Source organism: Macaca fascicularis, chromosome 3 (assembly GCF_037993035.2).
Source record: "Macaca fascicularis isolate 582-1 chromosome 3, T2T-MFA8v1.1".
NCBI classification, from domain to species: Eukaryota; Metazoa; Chordata; class Mammalia; order Primates; family Cercopithecidae; genus Macaca; species Macaca fascicularis.
Genome location: NC_088377.1, coordinates 34560335 through 34586447, shown reverse-complemented (window position 1 = coordinate 34586447; position 26113 = coordinate 34560335). Strand labels below are relative to the sequence as shown.

Below are 26113 nucleotides of genomic sequence, written 5' to 3'. Positions count from 1 at the left end.
ACTGCACTTGAAAGATCAGCTCTGAAATGAGTTCCTAAAATAGGTCAGTGGCTGAAATTGCCGTAGTTTCCCAAATGTTAAGCTTAAGAATGAGGATCTTTCGGCCGGGCGCGGTGGCTCACGCCTGTAATCCCAGCACTTTGGAAGGCTGAGGTGGGCGGATCACGAGGTCAGGCGTTTGAGACCAGCCTGGCCAGCATGATGAAACCCCGTCTCGACTAAAGATACAAAAAAAATTAGCCAGGCGTGGTGGCACGTGCCTATGTAATCCCAGCTACTTGGGAGGCTGAGGCAGGAGAATCGCTTGAACCCGGGAGGTGGAGTTTGCAGTGAACTGAGATCGTGGCATTGCACTCCAGCCTGGGTGACAGGGTGAGACTCTGCCTCAAAAAAAAAGAAAAAAACACTTTTTAGAGCAGCTCTCTAATTTTGCATTCTGGATTTTTTTTTTTTTTGAGGCAGAGTCCCGCTCTGTCGCCCAGGCTGGAGTGCACTGGCGTGATCTTGGCTCACTGCAAGCTCCACCTTCTGGGTTCACACCATTCTCCTGCCTCAGCCTCCCGAGTAGCTGGGAATACAGGCGCCTGCCACCTCGCCCAGCTAATTTTTTGTATTTTTAGTAGAGATGGGGATATTCACCGTGTTAGCCAGGATGGTCTCAATCTCCTGACCTTGTGATCTGCCTGCCTCGGCCTCCCAAAGCATTGGGATTACAGGTGTGAGCCACCACGCCCGGCCCGCATTCTGGATGTTTCATTCCACACTAAAGCTATTTTTGCAGATAGTTGTGCTGTGGTGAATCTTAAGAAAAAAATGAAACAGCAGTCCACTCAGAGGAGGCTCTTCATGGGCCAGCGTTTCCATCTCCTGGTTGCACTTGAACAGTCCCTGGAGAATGAGAGCAATTAGAAAGGTTACTGTTTCTATGGCAGTTGGGAAGAAAGTGTAAGACATTCTAGATAAAATTGGCTGTTCGGCGAGCCAGGGTCAGTGCACAGTGCTGAGCGGTGTGATCATTTGCTGGGGTGATTTGGGCCGGTTGTTGGGCTGGGCGTTGACTCAGTTCCCCAGGACTTCTGTGGCACCCACACTTTGTCAGTCATTCGCAGCCTCTGATTCTCTGTTCTGTGGGGGTCCAAGCCCATCTTCCATTGTGCTACATAGCTGGGTCTCTTGGCGGTAAATCTTGGAAGTTCTGTCTGAAGCAGTGATTCCTAAACTTGTTCAGGTGTCAGAAACCCAACCAGTCTTGGCCTTCCGGGGCCTACCAAGAACACAGCTGAACTGAGTGCTGCATGTGTTCTGACAATACGAGGTGCATTAGATACTGAATCTAGCGTAAACAGACAAGCATCCAGGGTGTGTCATGAAGTTTGTAGGAAGAAAGAGAAGTGGAGAAAGCGGTATCACTTTAAGCTTTGCTGTAAATGAGAAAAGCCAGCTTAATCCAATTTGAGGCCAGAGATCCTTGGGAGATGGTTGAGAGTATTTTGCAACAGTTGGACCGATCAGCTATGGTTCACAGTCTTATGAAAACAGCTAGTAACGGCCAGGCACGGTGGCTCACAGCTGTAATCCCAGTACTTTGAAAGGCGGAGGCGGGCAGATCACTGAAGTCAGGAGTTTGAGGCCAGCCTGGCTAACATGGTGAAATCCTGTCTATACTAAAAACAAAAATTTTCTGGGTGTGGTGGTGAGCACCTGGAATCCCAGCACTGTGGGAGGCCAAGGTGGGTGGTTCATTTGAGGTCAGGAGTTTGAGACCAGCCTGGACAACATGGTAAAACCCTGCCTCTACTAAAAATACAAAAATTAGCCGGGTGTGGTGGCGGGCACCTGTCGTCCCAGCTTTTCAGGAGGCCGATGCAGGAGAATTGCTTGAGCCCAGGAGATGGAGGCTGCAGTGACCCGAGATTGTGCCACTGCACTCCAGCCTGGGCAACACAGTGAGACTCTGTCTCAAAACAAAAGTTTCATATCTCAGACACCAATAATTTAGTGTTCAATAAAGTAGGAAGTGAGTGATATAACTTCTTAATATTGTAAAACATGCATACCTCATCAAACAATAAAAGAATGTAGTAAGATAATAGGATGTAAAACTAACACACAGGATCAAAAGCCTTCATTCCCACAAACAATAATCAGAAGATGTAACGGAAGAGGAAAACCCCATTTACAATGGCAATAAAGATAAAACACATAGGAATAAACTTAAGACATGTAAGACCTATATTGGATAAAACTTTAAAATGTGTTTCATGAAGTTTTATTTTAGAAGAAAAGAGAGAAAAATGTGTGTTTCATGAAAGGTACAATAGTAGATGCAAATCAATGGAGAGACAGTCCTTGTTCTTGGAAGACTCAACAACCAAGAAAGACGGGTGTAAGACATAACGTGAGAGTATGTGAGAATGACCCTAGATAGCCTTACAAGGGTATCATCTGACAATGTGTGAGGATGACCCCAGATAGCCTTACACGGCTATCTTGTAAAGGATATTCAGATTTACCTATTCAGGGCCCATCTTGTGCTCACCCTGCCACAGCCCTGGGATCAGCCATTTCTCCCAGAAGCCCTGGTCCATGTTCATGGGGGATGGTATTTAGGAGCCATGCTCTGGGTACTAGGAGTACTCAGTGCCACTGGGATGTCATTGTGTCCTACCAGGTCCCTCCCACAATGCGTGGGAATTATGGGAGCTACAATTCAAGATGAGATTTGGGTGGGGACACGGCCAAACCGTATCAATTTCTAATTTCCAAAAATAAAAATGAAAAAATTTTCTTTTCATTTTTTTTTTTTTTTTTTTTTTTTTTGAGACAGAGTCTAACTCCATCACCCAGGCTGGAGTGCAGTGGTGTGATCGTAGTTCACTGCAGCCTCCATCTTCCAGGCTCAAGCAATCCTTCCACCTCAGCCTCCTAAGTAGCTGGGACTATAGGCGTGCACCACCACACCCAGCTAATTTTCTATTTTTATTTTTGTAGACACGAGGTCTCACTATGTTGCCCAGGCTGGTCTTGAACTCCTGGTGTCCATCCATCCTCCTGACTCAGCCTCCCAAAGTGCTGGGATTACAGGCCTGAGCCACTGCACCTGGCCATGATTCACTTTTTTTTTTTTTTTTTGAGCTAGAGTCTTGCTCTGTTGCCCAGGCTGGAGTGTGCAGTGGTATGATCTCGGCTCATTGCAACCTCCACCTCCCGGGTTCAATTGGTTCTCATGCCTCAGCCTCCCGAGTAGCTGGGACTACAGGTGCATGCCACCATGCCTGGCTAATTTTTGTATTTTTAGTAGAGATGGAGTTTCACCACATTGGCCAGGCTGGTGTTGAACTCCTGACTTCAAGCGATCCATCCACCTCAGCCTCCCAAAGTGCTGGGATTACAGGTGTGAGTCACCGCACCCAGCCGACTTCTAATGAACAGAATATGGCAAAAGCCCAGGGAAGTCACTTCTGATATTAGGGTGCAAGGAGACTGTGACATCCATCTTGTGTGTGCCCCCGCTTGTGTGTGCTTGCTCCGACTAAGGCAAGCCAGCTGTGGTGGTGTGAGCTTCCTTGTGGAGAGGCCCATGTACCAAGGAACTGAGGGTGGCCTGTGGGCAGCAGCCAGCAAGGCTGAGGCCCTTCTCCAGTGACCTTGGAGGACTGAGTCCTTACAATATCCATGGGTGTGAGCTTGTGAGTGGATCATTCCAGACAAGCTTTCAGATGAAACCACAGCCCTGGGAGACACCTTGACCACAACTTGCTGAAACCTTGAGGCAAAGGGCACAGAGCTCAGCCACACCCACTTTCCTGACCCCGGATACCATGAGAAAATAAATGTTCTTTTAGGCTGCTAAATGTTGGGTTAATTTGGTATGCAGAAATAGGAAACAAATACAATCTTCTACCAGTAAGGAAGAGTGCACCTTCTTTGCTTGTCACCTTTGGATTCCTGAGGCAACAGTACATCATCCTTAATATGGCTGCGAAGCACTTAACTTACTGGGTGACTTGAAAGCGTGCTTTTTTTTTTTTTTTTCTTTTTTCTAGACGGGGTCTGGCTCTGTTGCCCAGGCTGGAGTGCAGTGGCTTGATCATAACTCACTGCAACCTCCACCTCCTAGGCTCCAGCGATCCTCCCACCTCAGCGTCCGGACTATCAGGAACTACAGGCACATACCACCACATCCGGCTAATTTTTATTTTTTTAATTAATTAATTATTATTTTTTTTTTTTTAAAGACAAGAGTCTCACTCTGTCGCCCAGGTTGGAGTGCAGTGGCACGATCTCGACTCACTGCAACCTCCACCTCTGGGCTCAAACGATTCTTCTGCCTCAGCCTCCGGGGTAGCTGGGATTACAGGCAGCTGCCACCACGCCTGGCTAATTTTTGTGTTTTTAGTAGAGACGGGGTTTCGTCATGTTGGCTAGGCGGGTCTGAACTCCTGAGCTCAAGCCTGCCTCGGCCTCCCAAAGTGCTGGGATCCCAGGCGTCAGCCACCGCGCCCTGACACAAGTATTATTATAAGAGTACCCACCCTGTATATTTTTTAGCACCTAGTTTGAGTCCTAGCCGTGTTGATCCCAATAGCCATAGCTCATCCATTTCGACTCCGAGTGGAGTTCCATGCCCTGGACCCTCGGCGGAGGCCTCATCCCGGGACGCCTGCCTGGCAGGGGCAGCTGCACCCCAGATCCCCCCATCGCTGCGGGGCCCAAACCTAGTCCTCTGCACGTGTTCCGGGCAGGGCGGGTTGCCTTGGCAACCAGCAGCTCTTCTAGCAATTCTAGGCCCCTAGAGATGGCGTCACTAGCCCGCGCCCGGGCCTGGACCCGCCCTCCGTGCTGCCGTCGCTTGCCATTAGCCGGCGGAGAGACGGACGCTGACCTCGTCCAATGGGAGGCTCCGCGCTCCTGAAGGCGGGACTAACGCTTACCTGGGGCGCGAGTCCCTGCCGGAAGCCGGCGTCCACGACGCAGCTGCTCAAGCTTGGGTGGGCGAAGTGGGCGCAGGTAGGAGAGTGGGGCTGCAGCGGGGTGGCCGGCGGGTCAGGGCGCCGAGGTGATCCAGAGCCCCGGGGCGGGCTCCCGCGGGGCTCCGCCCCGTCCACGTGGGTGCGCGGAGGCCTGGCGTGGCGCGATTGGGCGGCGGCCCTGGGGTCCCGGGTGCTGGAGAGGCTGGTGCGTCCGGTGCGGTCCCGCGCGGGCTCCGACACTGGCACCCCCTCTGGGTTAACTCAGTGCGGGCGGGAGGAAGGACGCCGCTGGCTCCTAGGTCTCAGGCTGTCAGCCCTCGCTGTGGCTCTGGTTTAATTGTCTTCCCCTGAAGACTCCCTGATTGCCTTCCGAGGCTTTCAGCTCCCACTTTCTCTCTTTTTTTATTTTTGAGTCAGTGTCTCGTTGTGTCACCCAGGCTGGAGTGCAGTGGCGTGATCATAGCTTACTGCGGCCTCCACCTCCTGGACTCAAGCTGTCCTCCCGCCTCATCCTGCCCAGCTGCCCAGCAGCTGGGACCTCCCGCCTCGGCCTCCGAAAGTGCTGGGATTACAGGAGTGAGCCATCAAGCCCGGCCTCACTTTCCATCATAAGCATGCTTTCCATTCCTTCCTTCCTTCCTTCCATCTTTCATTCGTTCGTTTTTAAAAAACGTTCATTGGGTTCCTCCTGCGCTGTTCGGGGCATTGGGCTACAGCTGTCAACAAGTGGAGACAAGTCTGTGATCTAGTGAACTTCCATTCTGGAGGGGAGAGACAGATGACCAAGGTGCACAGAGCAGGTGGTGATAAGTGCCGTGGAGAAGATGAGAACAGGGGGTTCGAGAGTGGAGAGGAAGCAGAAGGAGGAGTGAGGCACCAGAACATTCCATGCCGGGCAACAGCAGGGAGCCCAGTGTGGCTGCGGCCAATTTGGGAACAGAGAAAGAGGAGGTGAGGCCCAGAGATGCGGGGAGGGGCCAGGGCAGTGGTGTGGACCTTACCAACTGGCAAGGACCTTGACTTTCCCTTCAAGTGGAAGGGGACAGCTTGGGAAGTTTTTGAGTGGAGGTGACACACAATCTGATTTAGGGCTTTAAAAGCCATCGTGAGAGGTGGTGGCTTGGACCGGGTACCTACGGGATCATAAGGGAGTCACATTCTGGGTGTATTTCAGTGGTAAACCGACGGGAGGTGGTGGTAGGTTGGATGAGCGTGTGAGAAAGAGAGGAGTTGTGGATGGACCAAGGTTTTAAGCTTGAGCTACGACGTGAACCTCATCAGATGGATGTTTTTGGAGAGGATGAACACCGGGAAGCTCAGGTTTGTGGAGGGTGACCAGGGTATTGATTACAACTTCTTAAGTTTGAGATGATATGTGTGTAGATGACACATATAGGTACGTATGTATGGTTTTATATATATAGTTATGTATATACACAGTTTATACACACACACACACACACACACACACACACACACACACACACATATATATATATATTTTTTTGAGACAGAGTCTCACTCTGTTGTCCAGGCTGGAGTGCAGTGGCGTGATCTCAGCTCACTGCAACCTCCACCTCTTGGGTTCAAACGAATCTCCTGCCTCAGCCTCCCAAGTAGCTGGAATTACAGGCATGCACCAGCACACCCAGCTATTTTTTGTATTTTCAGTAGAGACGGGGTTTCACCATGTCCCAGGCTGGTCTCCAACTCCTGACCTCAAGTGATCTCCCTGCCTCGGCCTCCCAAAATGCTGGGATTACAGGCGTGAGCCACTGTGCCTGGCCATACACATATATATATATATACGTGTGTGTGTGTGTGTGTATATGTATGTATGTATACATCTGTATAAACAGTGTAAACAGAGATCAGGAGTTCAGGTATGTACATGTATATATATGTCTAGGTACATGTATATGACCGCATATATGTTTAACTGTATACATGCACAGTTGAGTTGGCGTGTAGTTCAAGGATAGGGTTAATAAGAGACCTGTAAAGAGAGGAAACAAAGTCATCAGCATCTAGTTGTATTTGAAGCCACGTGACCGAATGGGATCACGAGGGAGTGAGGAGGCTGAGCACTAAGCCTGGGTCCTTCAGTGTTCAAGGACAGGCGATTAAGAGGTGGGAGCAAAAGCAGGAGTTGTGCTGTCTGTGCTGATGTCGGGTGAAAAACGCCTGTCAAGAGAGAAGGAAGGATCAACAGTCCAATGCTCTTAGGTCAGATAAATTGCATACTGAGAGTTGGCAATGGGATTTAGCCAGGTGGGTGTCATTGTGGCAAGGTGGTTGGGGCAAAAGCCTGATGGGATGGGGGGAGGAAAGGAGTCAGAGACAGGGCAGGTAGATGACTGTTCTTTCCTCCCCTCCCCTCCCCTCCCCTTCCTTTTTCTCTCTGTCTCTCTCTTTTTCTTTTTTTCTTTTCTTTTCTCTCCTCTTTCCTCTCATTCTGTCGCCTAGGCTAGAGTGCAGTGGTGCAATCTTGGCTCACTGTAACCTCCACCTCCCTGGTTCAAGTGCTTCCCCTGTCTCAGCCTCCCAAGTAGCTGGGACTGCAGGCACCCGCCACCACACCCAGCTAATTTTTGTTTATTTTTAGTTCAGACAGGATTTCACCATATTGGTCAGGCTGGTCTCGAACTCCTGACCTCAGGTGATCTGCCCGCCTTAGCCTCCCAAAGTGCTGGGATTACAGGTGTGAGCTACTGCACCCAGCCTTGCCTTTTTTTTTTTTTTTTTTTTAAGAGACAGGGTCTCTCACCCTGTCACCCAGGCTGCAGTGTAGTGGCATGATCATGATTCGCTGCACCCTTGAACTCCTGGGCTGAAGGGATTCTCCTGCCTCAGCCTCCCAAGTAGCTGGGACTACAGGCGCGGGCCACTATGCCCAGCTAACTACAAAATATATGTATTTTGGGGCCAGGTCTGGTGGCTCACACCTGTAATCCCAGCAGTTTGGAACGCCAAGGTTGGAGGATCGCTTGAGCCCAGGAGTTTGAGACCAGTCTGGGCAACATGATGAAACCCCATTCCTACAAAAAATACAAAAATTAGCTGGGCATGGTGGCGTACACCTGTAGTCCCAGCTGCTGCAGAGGCTGAGTTGGGAGGATCGCTTGAGCCTGGGCGGTTGAGGCTGCAGTGAGCTATGATCACGCCACTGCATTCCAGCCAAAATCTTTTTTGTAGTGACAGGGTTTCACTATATTGCAAGGCTGGGCATACGGCTTGATTTTTTGTAGAAAAAATATGGCACAAATTTGGTTCTCACAACAAACTTTATAGCAAACAATCTTTCTCCCATTTATTATTATTGTAAAGTAGCACGTGGGTGTTATATTTTTATTTAATTAATTAATTAATTAATTAATTTTTTGAGATGGTGTCTTGCTCTGTCGCCCAGACTGGAGTGTGGTGGCGCGATCTTGGCTCACTGAAACCTTCACCTCCCAGGTTCAAGTGATTCTCCTGCCTCCGCCTCCAGAGTAGCTGGGACTATAGGCACATGCTACCACGCCTGGCTAAGGTGTTACATTTTTTAATTTATGGTAAATAACTTGAGAGGGATTATAGTTTTTATTTTTCCCAGTATATCGAGGGGTTGTGGAACCATCACCACAATCTAATTTTAAAACTTTTTCCTTCTCCCACAAGAAATCCTGTAGCCCTTCGTGGTCACCCACTCTTCCCTCCGCTTGCCCTATCCCTAAATAATCTCTGATCTCCTTTCTGTCAGTATAATTTACATATCCTGAGCTTTTCACAGAAGTGGAATTTTGCAGTGCGGAGTCTCAGGGGTCTGGCTTCTCTCGCCCAGCACAGTGTCTTCTGGGTTCATCGTGTTGCGGCACGTGTCAGTGTCCCATTTCCTTTGGTGGTCGAATAGTATCCCCTGTGCGAATGCGCCACGTTTGGTTCCCCCTTCGTCCATGGATGCACAGACACGGAGGTTGTTTCGACTGCTTGGATATTAGGCACGTACTGCCGTGGACATCATTGTACGTTTTTATGGAGATGTGTTCATTTCTCTTTGATTGGCATTTCCTAAATGGCCCATGATGCTGAGCTGCGTTTCATGTGCCTGTTGGCCATTCGTGTATCTTTGGAGAGACGTCTCTTCAGATCCCTTCCCCATTTAAAAACCGGGTTATTTGTCTCCTATTGTTGAGTTGTTAGAGGTCTTTATATATTCTAGTTACTAGTGTCTTGTCAGATATGTGATTTGCAGGTATTTTTCTCCAATACTATGGGTGGTCTTTTTTTTTTTTTTTTTTTAAATACAGGTTCTCACTTTGTTGTCCAGGCTGGGTTGTAGTGGCATAATCATGGCTTATTACAACCTCGACTTCCTGAGCTCAGATCATCCTCCCACTTCAGCCTCCGAGGTAGCTGGGACTCCAGGTGTGCATCACCATGCCCAGCTAATTTTTTGTATTTTTTGTAGAGATGGAGCCTCACTGTGTTGCCCAGGCTGGTCTTGAACTCCTGGGCTCAAGCAGTCCTCCCACCTCCCAAAGTGCTGGGATTAGAGGCGTGAGCCACCGTGCCCGGCCTGGGTTTTCTTTTTGCTTTGTTTTGTGTAGAGATGCGGTCTTGCTGTGTGGTGGGGACTGGTCTGGAACTCCTGGCCTCAAGTGATCCTCCTGCTTCAGCCTCCCAAAGTGCTGGTATTACAGGCATGAGCCACCGCACCCAGCCTCTTTACTTTCTTGCTGGCATCCTTTGCAGCACAAAAGTTTTACATTTTGTTGTAGTCCAATTTATTTTCTTTTTCTTTTGCTGCCTGTTTTTGGTGGCATATGTGAGAGGCCATTGCCTAATCCAAGGTCATGAAGATTTACTCCTATGTTTTCTTCTATAATTTTATAGTTTTAGGTCTTCCATTTAGGACTTTGATCTATTTTGAGTTAGTTTTGTGTATGGTGTGAGGTAGGGCTCCAAATCAATTCTTTTATATGTTGGTAGCCAGTTGTCCTGGCACCATTTGTCTTTCTCACTGAATTGTCATGGCACTCTTATTGAAAATCAGTTGACAGTAAATGAAAGTAAACGTCATTTTCCATAACAAACATTCATTATCTCAAAGCTTGAGTCACTTTCCCTTAGAACTATTAAAATAAACTTTTCCATAATATGGAAAAGTCTTTTATCCCTTTTTAGCAAATAGACATAGTGATTAAGTTTTTAAATGATAACTTACAGAATGAATATAGATTTGACTTAACTTTTATAGTAATGGGTATGTAAATATTTGCTGAACTTTTCTTATTTCTCTCACAAGGTAATTGGCTGGCATGGTCTTTTGTCTTTTCAGAACCCCTGTGCCAACAGTATCTCATTCTTCCAAGATTTCTTATTACACAGCTAATTGAAATCTGTAGCCTCTGGCTTCTGATGCTTTTTAAATTTAAGGCTCAATTAAAGAAAAAGGGGCTTGGGGTTTTCTGATTCCGCAATAGGAATATTCTTTCAGTGTGCTGTTACCAGTGACAGCCCCAAGTGGGATGGAGGGAGCCCTTGTGCAGGCTCTGCCCTTTGGACGGGGCCTTTGCTCTTCAACTGTCTCCTTGGTTTCTGGCGTAACCTAGCATCCCAGGCCTGCCTTGACCTCCCCTGACTCTTTTTCACAGCTAGTGGTATTTAGACCACACCTGGGCTCTGGGTGGGCTCAGTGCTGCCAGGCCCTTTCCATGATGATCATCCTTTAACTGCCCCTCTCCTGTCACCTTTCCTGCTTTACTTTTTTTTTTTTTTAAACATAAGGTCTCATTCTTTTGCCCAGGCTGGAGTGCAGTGGTGCAATCATGGCTCACCACAGCCTCGACCTCCTGGGCTTAAGCAATCCTCCCACCTCCACCTCCTGAGTAGCTGAGACCACAGGTGTGCATCACCAAGCATAGCCAATTTTTAAAAATGTTTTGTAGACATGGAGCCTCGCTATGTTGCCCAGGCTGGTCTCAAACTCCTGGGCTCAAGCAGTCTGCTCACCTCAGCCTCCCAGAATGCTGGGATGACAGGCGTGAGCCACTGTGCCCGGCCTGTTTTAATTTTGGGGTGGGATTTGGCTTTCTTGGTGTTCCCTGGCTTACTGACGCGGTCCTTTGTGGGTGTGTGTCTGAGCTGTCTGGGCTGGAGGCCATGTGGTGAAGCAGCGTGCTGGTTGTTGAGTTCCTGTCTCTCAGCTCCCCAGCGCCTCTGTGGTACTCCCCCACCCCCACCCACTCGGGGGCCTATATAGCCTGGGGCTCTGCAGGACACTTTTCTGTTCTCAGCTCCTTTTAAGGCTCTACCCAGTAGGGGCAGCAGGGGAGACTGGGAGCTGGAGGGTGGGGAGGAGTGTAAGTAAGGAGGAGTGTGGGTGAGGGGGTGGCCCTGGGGAGGGTGGGGACAGGAAGGGAGGGGTGGGGACAGGGACATGGGGTCGGGCGAGGGCTTCTTCTGCTCCTGCTGTCCTGTCTGAGCGAGCCCATGCAGGAGGCTTCGCTGCAGCAGCAGGTGTGGGCCGGGCTCCTGCTTCTCCCTCCTAGAAGCAGCCCGTTCCCTGCCTGCACCCCACCCCAGGTTCTTCCTTAGGTCCCAGCCACAGCCGCCAGTACCCCTCCATCAGGGACCCAGGGCCTGCTACCCCAGCCCCTCCAGCAGGCTCCCAGGTCTGGTGGCCTCAGCTGCCTCTTTCGACTCCCTCTTAACACAGTCCACAAAGGACACGGGTTCTGCCATCCCTGGACTTCTCCGTCTTGGTGTGGTGTTCTAGAGACAGCTGTGCTGGAGAAAGGAGGCCTAACCACGTGCCCCTCGAATGCTGCATCCACCCTCGTACGTGGCCTGCTCCATGCTCCTTGGATGCTCAGAGGAGATCCCAGACTTAGGGTGGTCCTTGAGCCCCTCCACCAGAGGTGGCCAGGTGTCCTGTGATGGGCAGGGCTGGCACCCACAGCCCGGGTGGTGCCACAGCTTCCCTAGTTGATGGGGAGCACGAGTGAGCCCATGATAGGAGAAAGTGAAAACAATTCAAAATATTCAGTGATTAGAGAGCAGGCAGATTTTCACTTTTGGGAAATTATGATACTGTCACTGAAGATGGTATTTCTCTCAATCTTAAAAGCTTTGTGTTCATGTTCTGTTAGAAATATAGAATATATAATCCATGTATGATTGCAGCTGTGTTAAATAAAAGCAGTCAGAAAAAAGACCGAACGGGGCCGGGCACGGCAGCGCACGGCAGTGGCCCCAGCGCTTGGAGAGGCCGAGGCAGAGGATGGCTTGAACCAAGGGGTGTAAGACCAGCCTGGGCAGCATAGCAAGACCCTGCCTCTACAAAAAATTTAAGTTAGCCAGGCATGGTGGCACACACCTGTGATTACAGCTACTCAGGAGGCTGAGGTGGGAGGATGGCTTGAGCCTGGGATTTTGAGGATGCAGTGATCCAAGATTGTGCCACCGCACTCCAGCCTGGGTGACAGGGTGAGATGACCCGAGATCGCACTGCTGCACTCCAGCCTGGGTGACAGGGTGGGATGACCTGAGATTGCACTGCCGCACTCCAGCCTGGGTGACAGAGTGAGATGACCTGAGATCGCACTGCCGCACTCCAGCCTGGGTGACAGGGTGAGATGACGCGAGATTGTGTCACCGCATTCCAGTCCGGGTGACAGAGTGAGATGAGCCGAGATCGCACTGCCGCACTCCAGCCTGGGTGACAGGGTGAGATGAGCCGAGATTGCACTGCCGCACTCCAGCCTGGGTGATAGTGAGATGAGCCGAGATTGTGTCACTGCACTCCAGCCCGGGTGACAGAGTGAGATGAGCCAAGATCCCACTGCCGCACTCCAGCCTGGGTGACAGGGTGAGATGAGCCGAGATCGCACTGCCACACTCCAGCCCGGGTGACAGAGTGAGATGAGCCAAGATCCCACTGCCGCACTCCAGTCCGGGTGACAGAGTGAGATGACCTGAGATTGCACTGCCGCACTCCAGCCTGGGTGACAGGGTGGGATGACCTGAGATCGCACTGCCGCACTCCAGCCCGGGTGACAGAGTGAGATGAGCCGAGATCGCACTGCCGCACTCCAGCCTGGGTGACGGGGTGGGATGAGCCGAGATCGCACTGCCACACTCCAGCCTGGGTGACAGAGTGAGATGAGCCGAGATTGTGTCACCGCACTCCAGCCCGGGTGACAGAGTGAGATGAGCCGAGATTGCATTGCCGCACTCCAGCCTGGGTGACAGGGTGGGATGAGCTGAGATCGCACTGCCGCACTCCAGCCTGGGTGACAGTGAGATGAGCTGAGATCGTGCCACCGCACCCCAGCCTGGGTGACAGGGTGAGACCCTGACTCAAAAAAAAAAAAAAAAAAAAAAGACGGAAAGAAAATACACCAAAATGTCAAATTGGTTGCCATAGGTGATGAAATGTGGGGGTTTGAGTTTGTTTTAACTTTTATGTTTTCCGTATTTTCTGAAACACTTTTTTTAAAAAACGGGAGAGTGCCCTATTTCTTTTTATTTAAAAATCTTATATGAGCTAAGCCTTTTATTTCCTTATTTTCAGCAGTTTACTTTCTCTGTTGCAGGATGGCACAACAGAAGAGAAAAGTTCCTGAAGTGACGGAGAAAAAGAACAAAAAGCTGAAGAAGGCCTCAGCAGAGGGGCCACTGCTGGGCCCTGAGGCCGTGCCAAGCGTCGATGGAGCCAGCTCCAAGGTAAGGCCGCCAGTGCTTCGCGGGCCCCGCCCTCTGGGATCCACCTGTTTTCTGATCTAGAGGGAGGGGGCGGCTCAGCCTGCTGGTCTCTGTGGAGCAGAGGCTGGAACAGATGCGGAGGCGTGGATGGGCTTGGTGCCTTCCAGAAGCAATTGTAGGACAAAAAAGGATTTTAGTAAATTTTGAGTTGGAACCCCATGATCGCCTTTTTTAGCCATCAGGACACTGCTGTTTTGGGTGCCGTGATGTGTAGGGGACTTGGTGGCGGCATGCAGGATGGTGAGGGGCCTGCAGCAGGCCTTTGGTTGTGCTCTGAGAAGGTGCGGGCGGCGGCTCCTTACCTGGACATGCGCAGGGGCGTGGCCTGAAGCCTGTGGTTAAAAACGCACATCTAGAAATGTTCACGTCGAATAACATGGTTATTGTCCGTATGAAAATCACCCGTTGGCCTCACTTTCTAAACTGTGCAGTGGATTATAAATAACGTTGAGATCTGAGTGTCCACCACCATTCACCTGAAGAGATACGTGAGCCATCTTCTCCTAAAGTTACGCATTTTTATTCCTCGTTTTCTTGAGACACAGTCTCACTCTGTCACCCAGGCTGGAGGGCAGTGTCACCCAGATCACCCAGGCTGGAGTGCAGTGGTGGGATCTTGGCTCAGTGCAACCTCCATCTCCTAGGTTCCAGCGATTCTCCTGCCTCAGCCCCACAAGTAGCCAGGATTACAGGTGCACACCACCGCACCCGACTAATTCTTTGTATATTTTATAGAGATGGGGTTTCACCATGTTGGCCAGGCTGGTCTTAACTCCCGACCTCAAGTGATCCACCCGCCTCGGCCTCCCAACATGCTGGAATTACAGTCGTGAGCCACCGCGCCTGGCCTGCATTTTTATTCTTTTTTTTTTTTTTTTTCCTGAGACAGAGTCTCACTCTCTCACCCAGGCTGGCGTGAAGTGGTGCCATCTTGGCCCACTGCCAGCTCTGCCTCCTGGGTTCACGCCATTCTCCTGCCTCAGCCTCCCGAGTAGCTGGGACTACAGGCGCCCGCCACCACGCCTGGCTAATCTTTTTGTATTTTTAGTAGAGACGGGGTTTCACTGTGTTAGCCAGGATGGTCTTGATCTCCTGACCTCATGATCCCACTGCCTCGGACTCCCAAAGTGCTGGGATTACAGGTGTGAGCCACCACGCCCAGCCCTGCATTTTTATTCTTGAAAGTATTTTGTTCTGTCCTGTATCATGTTTATCTTCCACAAAAAGATGCATATACATTTAAATTTGAAAATATAAAAAATTTTTTTACCCACCAAGTTCTGAGTGTTAAAATTTTTCTTCTACGTTGAGCTGTGTTTACCGTTAGTAGCATGCTGTTGATCAAAACAGCATAATCGATTAGGAATTTTCACAAATGATTCTACATAAAGTGAAATCTGATGAGGCATGCATTGCATCGTGGTCAGGGCCTTGTGACCCCGTGTCACCACCCCGCGAAGGGCAGGGCTTTCCGTGTCTCTGCGGTTGGTGCACTCACCTGTGGATCTGCGTGTCATTGTTAGAGAGAAAGCGGGTTTCCACGGGCTGTGTTCCTGTTCCCACGTCAGATTTCAGTGCCACGCAGCCTTGTTGACACAGATGAGTAAATAGGAACGAGAGTGTTGTTGTAGCTTTGTTGCTTAAGTCCTTAAACTTTGAGACCATTCTGTGGTTTGGGGCACATATTTTCAGAATTTATTTTAAAGATCGATCAGTAAGTGACAGCTAGACTGGGTCCCTGAGTTGTTCAAGGGCCCGGTGCCAACTGTTACATTTGTTCACTTCCCCAGGGTGACGCCAGGGTTCAAGCTCTGCTGTTGTTTAGTGCTGGAGGTCTCGTGCCTGGGGCGATGTGCCATTGTGAGATGCGGGGTGGCAGGTGGCCCTGTTTTTCATGAAATGAGAAAAGGGCCGCTGTGCGGAGGGAGGTGGAAAGGGGGAGCCCATGCGGACCCTTCTTCAAAGCGGCTTCCAGCAGGAGGTGGGCACAGCTGGTGCTTGGAGGGGTCCCTGGGCTGCCCAGCCGCAGATGCCTGGGACAGTGGAGTGTGCCTGGTTGCTGGGTGTGGCCCAGCTCACTCTGGGATCCTGTCCAATGAGGCAGTGCTGAGCTCTCGGAAGGTGGTGTAAAATCACGTCCACCACGTCTGTGGCTGCAGGCGGCTCAGCAGGCGTGGGTGGAGGGGAGAAGTGGGGGTACGTGCCTAGAGGAGGTCCTGGCTATCTCAGAGGGTCGTCTCTCACTGCCACCCCCGAGGGGCGAGGGAAGCCAGATAGCACCCCCAGCACAGCCAGACAGCTTGTCCTGGGCTCTCTTTAGCGGAACGCCCCAAGGTCACCCAGAGGCCGAGGCCTGGCAGGTGCAGAGGTCCTATGGCTCCCATGCAGTGGGTCAGGAGGCAGCCCAGCATTCCACCTGAGCCTCGCCCTGAATTTCAGCTCCTCCTCCTCCACGAGCTGTTGAATTCCTGTGTCCCCAGGCCGACTGCCTCTTATTCGCACCTTCTTCACAGCCTGAGGTCCAGTTGTGTGGGTGCTTTTTGGTTTCTGGGTTCCAGATGGACACTGGTTGATCTTTTGTTCTGTGGTTCAGCCCAGTCCCGATTCCACAGAGCCTCAGGCACACAAGACTTTGGTGGGCGTGGCATCACTCTGAACTTTTTGAGTTTAGTGAAGAGGCTTCTGACTCTCCCTTCTTGGTGAACCCTCCTCCTCCCTGATCCCCACACAGGCCGCTGGTCACTGGCAGGACCCCCACGACAGCTCGGCTTATGGTGACTGTGGGCAGAGGTTAAAACTCATACCCAAGTGAGGGGGTGGTGTCTGTCCTTTTGTTTAAGTTCAAGTAATTATTTTAAAGTATGTGATTCAAGTAATTGTTTTTCATTATTAAAATACGTGTTGATTAAAAGAAAGTTGGAAAGCAAGAGGGGAAAGAAGAAAGCCTTTGTTTCCTTCAGCTCCGCTTTGAGGGCTGGACTCTGCTGGTCTGGAACACGCGGCTGCCGGCAGAGTCACCACACTCGCACTTGGCTTTCCAGCCACTGGCGCGGAGTTGGTCTCAGGTCCGCCCAGCTGAGCATTGGGAAGCGACCTGGAGCCGGTTCCTTAGCCTTTGGAGGAGCTGGCAGCGGGAAAAGGGCCTGGGAAGCCAGGGAATGTGGTCTCAGTGGGGCCCTGTTCACCAGCAGGGGTCGGCAGCCACGTTCCTTCTGAGGGAGCTGGTGGAAGGAGCTGCCTTCGGCTGGATTCTCTGCAAAGTGCATGCCCCTGTGGCCAGTTTCCAGGCTACTGGGAGGGTTTTCAGATGGGCCTCTGTGACTTCGTGTGGGGGCTTGGGGGCTCATGTTCTTGTGTGTCGGGAGCCAGTTTCCACATTAAAGGGGGAATCTCTGCTAATATGGATATTTCCTTGCTGATTCTCCCTGGTTCTCATGGGAAATTGTTAAAAAAAAAAAAAAAAAAAAGGGGGTTTCAAGCTTTTTTTTGAAGCTGAACCTAAGTGCTTAGAAGGGTGGGTGGCTGGGCCTGGGGAGCAGCATTCCTGGGCTCCGGGGAGCTTGTGGAAAAGTACTGTGCTGGCTCCTCCCCTCCCCCAGTGGATCCTGGACGGACCTCCGGAATCCGCCATCGAGGACGGAGAAGCCTGTGTCCCCCCGTGGGCCATCATGTTGTCCTCCCGGCAGCGTCTGTCCGGGGAGCCTGTGGGTCAGCGGCCGCTCCCGGGGCCCCGTGCAGCCTCTTCCCACAGCATGAGCGCTCTGAGCTTGCGCCAGGATCGCCGCCATGTCCCCAAGTGACGGGACTTCATCGCCCCTTGGGGAGCGCTCCCTCAGCGTTCCAGTTCCCACTCAGGCCTGTGGGCTTGGCCCCGGGAAGCCGCCTGGGCCGGCTGCACTCCCTCTCCCAGGCTTCAGTCCCTGGTGCCTCTGTCTGGCACCAGCGAGGTTTGGCAGTTCCTTGGTCCTGGGCCCCAGGGCCTCAGGGTCTTGGCTCTGGGCGTTGTTTGCTGAGCTCACCATCCCAGAGGCCCCTGCTGGCCTGGAGTGCTGGGGAGGTGGGTGGCTTGTGGTGGCTGCGGCAGGAGGAACAGCTACTCCCACGGGCCTGTCTCGTGTCTTGGTGACTGGGCTGTATGATTGCTCGCTGGTCTTAGAAGGGACTGGCACCTGCCGCTTCTGTCCTCAGCTCTGCGGGCAGGAGGTTCTGCCGCTGGGGTTGGCGCCTTGGGCCTTTCCTCTTGTGGACCAGAGGGGTCCCAGGGTTTGCCCTGTCTGCTTCCTGTTTCGTAGCTAAGCCCTCCCCGGGGAGCTGGGGTTTAGGAGTTCTGTCTTCATGTTCCTTTAACCCTTCCAGGCCTGGTTTCCCACTTGAGCGGGTTGTGAGGATGAGGTTTCAAATGACACATGCCCTTTGGGGGGGACTGTGGGGCCCCGGGTGAGCTGGGCCTGCTGTCCAGCATCCCTTGGGGTCGGTGGACGTGGAAGGAGGCGATGTGACTCGGCAGGTCTTTCTGTCTTTCGCCCTCCCCCTCCCTCTCCAGTCCCACTAAAGGGGACCCTTAGCTTCTCTGTTTCTGTCTGAAGCCATGGACCTGTATGCCAGGGAAGGGGGCATACGTGCAACCACCCCATGCAGAGCCAGCCGAATGGCTGCTGGTGTGGAGGCCCCTGTATGACCCGGCCGCTTCCCTGCTGCTGTCAGCGCCGTTTGGCTGCCTGGAGATGAAAGGTGGGCTCCCTCAGTCCAGTGTTGTCAGCAGAACCCCCCTGGCTTCCTCTGCCTCATAAGAATCCCTTATGTGTGCAACACTTTCTGTCCACGCAGGCATCTCAACAGCGATTCTTAGCAGCCTGGAGGTGCCGGGGCAGAGGCCTGGGTGCTGTGCTGGTTTCAGTCACCTGGCCGTGTGTCCTGGGGAAGAGACTCACCCCTGGTTTCTGACTCTGGTTACCTCATGGAGCCCACTAGCAGAGACCAGGATCCCTTCCTGTGGCTGGCTGCGAGCCAGCGGAGGCTCAGCCGAGGGCAGGGTCCGTGTGTCGAGGTGCCGTGTAAGGACCATCGGGGCTCAGACAAGGCCTTGGGTGGATGCAGCACGCTGCCCTGTGTGAGTGCAGTGACCTCGGGTAGGTGCAGCACACTGCCCTGTGTGAGTGCAGTGACCTCGGGTAGGTGCAGCACGCTGCCCTGTGTGAGTGCGGTGACCTCGGGTAGGTGCAGCACGCTGCCCTGTGTGAGTGCGGTGACCTCGGGTAGGTGCAGCACGCTGCCCTGTGTGAGTGCGGTGACCTCGGGTGTGTGCAGCACGCTGCCCTGTGTTGAGTGCGGTGACCTCGGGTGTGTGCAGCACGCTGCCCTGTGTGAGTGCGGTGACCTCGGGTAGGTGCAGCACGCTGCCCTGTGTGAGTGCGGTGACCTCGGGTAGGTGCAGCACGCTGCCCTGTGTGAGTGCGGTGACCTCGGGTGTGTGCAGCACGCTGCCCTGTGTTGAGTGCGGTGACCTTGGGTGTGTGCAGCACGCTGCCCTGTGTGAGTGCGGTGACCTCGGGTGGGTGCAGCACGCTGCCCTGAGTGCGGTGACCTAGGGTGTGTGCAGCACGCTGCCCTGTGTGAGTGCGGTGACCTCGGGTGGGTGCAGCACGCTGCCCTGTGTGAGTGCAGTGACCTCGGGTGTGTGCAGCACGCTGCCCTGTGTGAGTGCGGTGACCTCGGGTGGGTGCAGCACGCTGCCCTGAGTGCGGTGACCTAGGGTGTGTGCAGCACGCTGCCCTGTGTGAGTGCGGTGACCTCGGGTGGGTGCAGCACGCTGCCCTGTGTGAGTGCAGTGACCTCGGGTGTGTGCAGCACGCTGCCCTGTGTGAGTGCGGTGGGTGTGTGCAGCACGCTGCCCTGTGTGAGTGCGGTGGGTGGGTGCAGCACGCTGCCCTGTGTGAGTGCAGTGGCTGCGGAAGGCTTCATGGGCCACAGTAAGCAGCTTGACCCTCCGGCTGTGGGGCCTGCACCTCACAGAACGCGGGGCGCAGGTAGTGGTCGACAGAAGAGAGCAGTGCTACTTGGCATGGACCAGTGTGTAGAAACTCTCAATTTGCTGCTTTTGTAATCTTGAAAATCAATGTGAATTACTTGAGCATGAAGCCCACAGCTTTATAAAACCATCAAATGAGGCCATGAACTTCATGGCCTTGAGAATTTGCTCTGAGCCAAAATACTTCAGACAAATGGTATTTTGCCCCAAGAAGCATAACCGCTCTGGCAGTGGGATTTTGTGTCTGAACTTGTGGGGCCGAGTGGTTGCTGGTGTCTGCGGAGGCTCCCTGGGAGCCCAAGTTGTTTTTCTCAGTGGAATTTCACCCGCCCCCGCCCACATTGTTTTTATTTTCTCCTGTCTGACTGCTGCATGAGGGGGGTCTGCCCGCTGAATTTTGAACTCATACATGTGCAGGGCTGAAAGGCAGGTGGAACCGGAACTGTCTTACGTGTGGGAAAACTGAGACCCCGATAACTCACATGGTCTCTCTCAGGCCCGCCTAGGCGGCAGGAGGCCAGCTCCCTCCTCCATCCCTGTCGGCCATGCTGCCCCCTGTGTCCATCCGTTTTTGTGGCTGAGTAATAGTCCATGGGCCGCCTGCTGGCCACACTGCCCCATGTCCATCCATTTTCAGGGCTGAGCTGCGTTGCCCCGTGTCCATCCGTTTTTGTGGCCGCACCACCCCGTGTCCATCCGTTTTTGTGGCCGCGCCGCCCCATGTCCATCCGTCTTTGTGGCCGCGCTGCCCCCTGTCCATCCGTTTTTGTGGCCGCGCTGCCCCATGTCCATCTGTTTTTGATCCGTTTTCAGGGTTGAGTAAAATAGTCCATGCACACTGCCCCGTGTCCATCCGTTTTTGTGGCCGCGCTGCCCCGTGTCCATCCGTTTTTGATCCGTTTTCAGGGTTGAGTAAAATAGTCCATGCACACTGCCCCGTATCCATCCGTTTTTGTGGCCGTGCTGCCCCGTGTCCGTCTGTTTTTGATCCATTTTCAGGGCTGAGTGAAATAGTCCATGCACACTGCCCCATGTCCATCCGTTTTTGTGGCTGTGCTGCCCCGTGTCTATCCGTTTTTGATCCGTTTTCAGGGCTGAGTGAAATAGTCCGTGGTGCGGAATGATCACAGATTCTCTCACCTGTTTACCAGAGTTTGGAGACTGAGTTGTTTCTAACTTGGGGCTGTTATGAATGTGCTGTTAACATTTGCATCTGCGTCTTTCTGTGCTTTCATTCCTAGGACCAGAATTGCTGGATCCTATAGTAAGTGTGTGGTTAATTTTTTGAGAAGATACTGGCTGGGCACGGTGGTTCATGCCTGTAATCTTAGCACTTTTGGGAGGCCGAGGCAGAAGGATTACTTGAGTTCAGGAGTTTGAGACCAGCCGGGGCAACATGGTGAAACCCCATCTGTACAAAAAATACAAAAATTAGCCAGGCATGGTGGTGCGCACCTGTAGTCTCAGCTACTAGGGAGGCGGAGATGGGAGAATCACCTGAGGCTGCAGTGAACCAAGATTGCACCACTGCACTCCAGCCTGGGTGACAGAGTGAGACCCTGTCTCAAAAACAAAAACAAAAACAAAAACCCCAAAACATTGAACAAAAAAGAAGCATGAGGATCCTGGTGCCTGCACACCCTGGTTGACACGTGGTGCTGCTAGCTTCTTAATTTTGGCCACTCTTGTGGGTGTAGTCTCGTCATTCTGAGTGTGTGGTTTTAAAAAACAGCTTTTTATTGAGATATAGTTGATGTAAGGTCAGTTTTTTTTCTTTATGATTTCTGAGTTTTCTTCCGAAAGAAGTGCTTCTCTTTTATATTTTTTAGAACCAATTTAAATTTATGTTTTATGTGCGATAGGGATCTAACTTCTTTTGTTCTAAAAGAAAGATACACTTGCCTTAGAATCTTTTGTTGAGCATTCTATCCCCCCCTTTTTTTTTTTATGGAGTTTCACTCTTGTTACCCAGGTTGGAGTGCAGTGGCACCATCTTGGCTCACCACAACCTCCGCCTCCCGGGTTCAAGTGATTCTCCTCTCTCAGCCTCCCAAGGCTGGGATTACAGGCATGCACCACCACGCCCAGCTAATTTTGTATTTTTTTGTAGAAACAGGGTTTCGCCTTGTTGGCTGGGCTGGTCTTGAACTCCTGACCTCATGTGATCCGCCCTCCTTGGCCTCCCAAAAGTGCTGAGATCACAGGCATGAGCCACTGCGCCTGGCTGAGGGTTGGACTTTCTCCGTGTCCTCGCCAGCACTGTGATATGTGACCTTCTGATTCTAGATATCCTAGTGTGTCTGGGAAGTGGTATCTCCTTGTGGGTTTGATTGGCACCTCCCCAAGGCTAATGAGGGTGAGCATCTTTTCATGTGCTTATTGGTCACTTTTATATTTTCCTTGGAGAAATGTCTATTCAGACCCTTTGCCGCTGGGCACAGTGACTCACGCCTGTAATCCCAGCTCTTTAGGAGACTGAGGCAGGAGGATCACTTGAAGCCAGAGGTTTGAGACCAGCCTGGGCAACTTAGCAAGATCCTGTCTCTACAGAAAATTAAGAAGTTAGCTAGGCATGGTTACACATGCCTGTAGTCCCAGCTATTCGAGAGGCCGAGGTGGGAGGATTGCTTGAACCCAAGATTTTGAGGCTGCAGTGAGTTCTGATCTCCTGCACTCCAGCCTGGGTGACAGAGCAAGACCCCGTCCCCAAAAAACTAGGAAACAGAAAACCAACAAAACAAACCTTTCACCCACTTGAACCACAATGGTTATTTGTGTCTATTATTGAGTTGCGAGAGTTTTGTTTTGTTTTTTTTTTTTTTTTTTTTTTTGAGACGGAGTCTCGCTCTGTCGCCCAGGCTGGAGTGCAGTGGCCGGATCTCAGCTCACTGCAAGCTCCGCCTCCCGGGTTCACGCCATTCTCCTGCCTCAGCCTCCCGAGTAGCTGGGATTACAGGCGCCCGCCACCTCGCCCGGCTAGTTTTTTTGTATTTTGTAGTAGAGACGGGGTTTCACCGTGTTAGCCAGGATGGTCTCGATCTCCTGACCTCGTGATCCGCCCGTCTCGGCCTCCCAAAGTGCTGGGATTACAGGCTTGAGCCACCGCGCCCGGCCTGAGTTGCGAGAGTTTTTACGAATTCCAGGTACAGTTCTTTTCTCGGACATGCGACTTGCAGGTATTTTCTCCCATTCTGTGGCTTCTCTTCTACTTTCTTGATGATGTCCTTTGAGGCACTGAAGTTTTCAGTTTTGATGAAGACCAGTTGATCTATTTTTCTTTTGTTGCCTGTGCTTTTGATGCCATATCTAAGAAGCGAGCCTCCTGCCTTGACCTCTGAAAGTGCTGGGATTACAGGCGTGAGTCACCACACCCGGCCCACAATAGCGTTTTTTTTTTTAAGAGTCGCATAGTATTCCATTATCTTGTTATACCATAATTTATTTAGTGAGGTCCTTACCACACTGTTTAATACTTCAGTTTTTTTTTTTTTTTAAATATGCTTTAATATCTAGTAAAGTGAGTACCTTTTTCTTTTTTTTTTTTTTTGGTAGAGATGGTGTCTCATTATCTTGCCCAGGCTGATCTCAAACTCCTGGGCTCAAGCGATTTTCCCTCCTCAAGCCTCCCAAAGTCCTGATATTACAGGTGTGAGCCACCTCGCCTGGCCGTAAAAACCTCTTTCTTCATTGTTTTTTCAGACAGTGTTCTTGGCCTTCTATTTGTATGAATTTTGGGATCAGCTTTTATATTCCACAAAATTTTTTTTGTGACTTATTGAGGTTGTCTTTTCTGTTATCCAGGGAAGTTTTATGGTTTTCTTTGGAAAGGTCTTGCTTGTTTGTTGTTAGGATTCTTGATACTTTTGAGTCTGTTTCCTCCTCTGGTGTGTCATAATGGTTACTGACAGTGTATTGGGAAGTTATAGATAGTTTGGATGTTGATCGTAGAGCTAACAACGATGCTGAGTTTTCTAATTCTGTTATTTTGTCAATGGATTCTCTTGGATCAGGTTTTTTAAGTAAGTGAAAATGTCTCTAGAGAATGGCAGGTGTATCTCCACTTTGCGCTTACGCCATCTTTGTTTTTCTTCTAGCAACGGCTAGGACTTTTGAGCCAGTGTTGTATGATAGATGTGAGAATCTTTAATATGGCCATATAATTCACATTTTCCACAGCAGAACTACTTTTGTGTTTCTGGCATAACCCAGAAGCCTGGTGTTTTAATATTATTGCTGGGTAAGCGTTGTGCTGTGGTTTTCTTGTTTTGGTCTCAGTTGAATTCTGAAGGAAACCTTGTGTGGCTCTCTGGATGAGAAGATGGGCAGCATGTGACGCCGGCAGCATTCCTATAGCAGCAACGATGAGCTGCTTTTTTGTCTATTTTTGAATAAGCACTGGCCTGTGGTCCCAGCTTCTAGGGGGGCTGAGGTGGGAGGATCCCTTGAGCTCAGCAGGTCAGGGCCAGCCTGGGCAACGTAGCAAGCAAGACCTGGTCTCTAGAAAACAAAACAAAATTAAAAAGGCACGTTGGTGATGGAAGCGGTCCCTAGAGCTGTAGTGATGTCGTCGTCCTGCGTGGGCATCGGTGATGGAAGCCGGTCCGTAGAGCTGTAGTGATGTCGTCATCCTGCGTGGAAAAGCCTGCCATGGGCACCGCTGCACTGCGGGCTAATTAGGAGAAGAATAGGGCATCGGTGAGCAACAAGAGGACATTTAACTTGAAATATAAAATTAGGATCTACATCGATGGGAAGTTGAGCCACCGAGAGGTTTGCACTTCTTCCTGAGCTGGGGCCTAGCTTCCCGCCAAAATACCTTGAGATGCCAGAAATAAAAGCGCACATAACACCGGATGCTTCGTTCCCGGGAGACAAGTTCCAGGGAGACAAGTTCGAGAAGAGCCCCAGAGCAGAGCATGGCCTCCTGCCGTCCAGGCCAAGTCCTGGAGCCCCTTTGCCCCTCGAAGGCTGCCATGGCTCAGAGTTTCTGCACTGCTCCTTGCCTGGGAGTCAGACCTGCCACCCACGGGGAGGAATTAAAGGCAGAGATGGTGGCTTGGGAGGAGACGCGCTGTCGGAAAATCAGCTGTCTCAGAGGAGGTAGGGATTCTGTCCTTATAAGTGCTCGGACTGGGACGAGGTGGGTGTTGTAAGGATCGCCTGGGAAGGAGCCCTGTGGGGAGCAAGATGTGAAGTAGGTGACCTCTGAGTCCCTGCCCAGCGCTGCCATCTGATTCCAGCTGTTCTGCTTTCTGTGGGGCGTGGTGACCCTCGAGCACCTCCTGATGCTTACGGAATCTTCTCAGTGTGGGTGGTCGAAGTGGGTCCGTGCCCCTGCCATATGGGTCGCACACCTGCTCCCAACAGGAAGAGCACAGGAGCGGCTGCTCCTGCCCGGGTGGCGTCTTCCGGGAGCGGGCACTCGTGGCTTTCGGGGCATTGGTCGCTGGGGGACGGTGTGAAAACAGAGGACTGAGCAAGCCGGTGCCATCGGGGCGCTCACTCGCACTTCCTCTTAAAGCAAGTTTATGTTTAAAATAACGGTAGATTCATAGTGAATTTAAAAAAAAAAAGTGTGAGGGGCCTGTGTGGCGTAGCTTCCCCGGGACATCAACGTGGGTGCATCGCACAGAGCTCGCCCAGAATCCACAGGTTGTATGTGTGGGTGTGTGCGTGTGCGTGTGCCCGTCAGCTTTTCCACGTGCATGGCTTTCTGTAACGACCGCTGCGGTGAAGATACAGGAGGCGCCTGCGCTGCGTGGCTCCTGGTCCGCTGCTTGACAGCCTCTCGTTCATCCAAGGAGCAGCGAACGTTTGGGTCTCGTGGATAAAGCTCTGTAAATACGCCTTAGCATACGTTTCCATCGCTCTGGGGTAAGTGCCCAGGGCGTGGCCGTTGGGTTGCGTGGTGCACGCATGTTTAGATGTTTACGAAACCACTGCGCTTCTTCAGAGCAGCTGCGCCGTTCGGCGTCCCCACCGCGAGTGCAGCTGAGGCCGGACCCCGCACCCTCGTCGGCACATGGTGTCATTGCTTTTTCTTTTTAGCCACTTGGATCACAGCGCTCCTATTTGGAAGAGGACAGCCGATTAATGTCCTGAGAATTAGGAGAAGCAGAATTAAAGCTCTTTTGCTTTTCCAAGGCTTGTGATATGTGCTGTTGGCCCGATCGTTGCTGGAAGCTGCTAGGTGCCATGTCCCGGGGGACTTTCCTGGCTTTATATGGGGCCATCCGCGGTGTTCCTGCCTGAGGTGGCCTGTTCGCCCTGTGTGGAGCCCTCCTGTGGTCTCTTTCTCCAGGAGCCTTTTGGGGATAGCTGTCCCAGCCACCTTGCTGGGCATCTCTCAGAGTGAGCAGGTGGA

At 51.7% G+C, this 26113-nt stretch overlaps 1 protein-coding gene across 7 annotated transcripts in view; it reads left to right on the top strand.

Moving 5' to 3' along the window:
* The first annotated feature begins 4941 nt into the window (after positions 1 to 4941).
* CHLSN (cholesin) overlaps positions 4942 to 26113 on the top strand; it is a 125750-nt gene continuing 104578 nt past the window's right edge. For 3 of the 7 annotated variants that reach the window (XM_074034241.1, XM_045389782.3, XM_074034243.1), the window contains exons 1-2: positions 4942 to 5010; positions 13553 to 13682. In XM_074034241.1, coding sequence (XP_073890342.1) covers positions 13554 to 13682 — 129 coding nt within the window. In that variant the 5' untranslated portion in view covers positions 4942 to 5010; position 13553. Of the gene's footprint in view, positions 5925 to 12362; positions 13304 to 13552; positions 13683 to 26113 lie in introns of those variants that run through there. The other 4 variants (XM_074034236.1, XM_074034240.1, XM_074034242.1 and 1 more) reach the window with 4 other exon arrangements.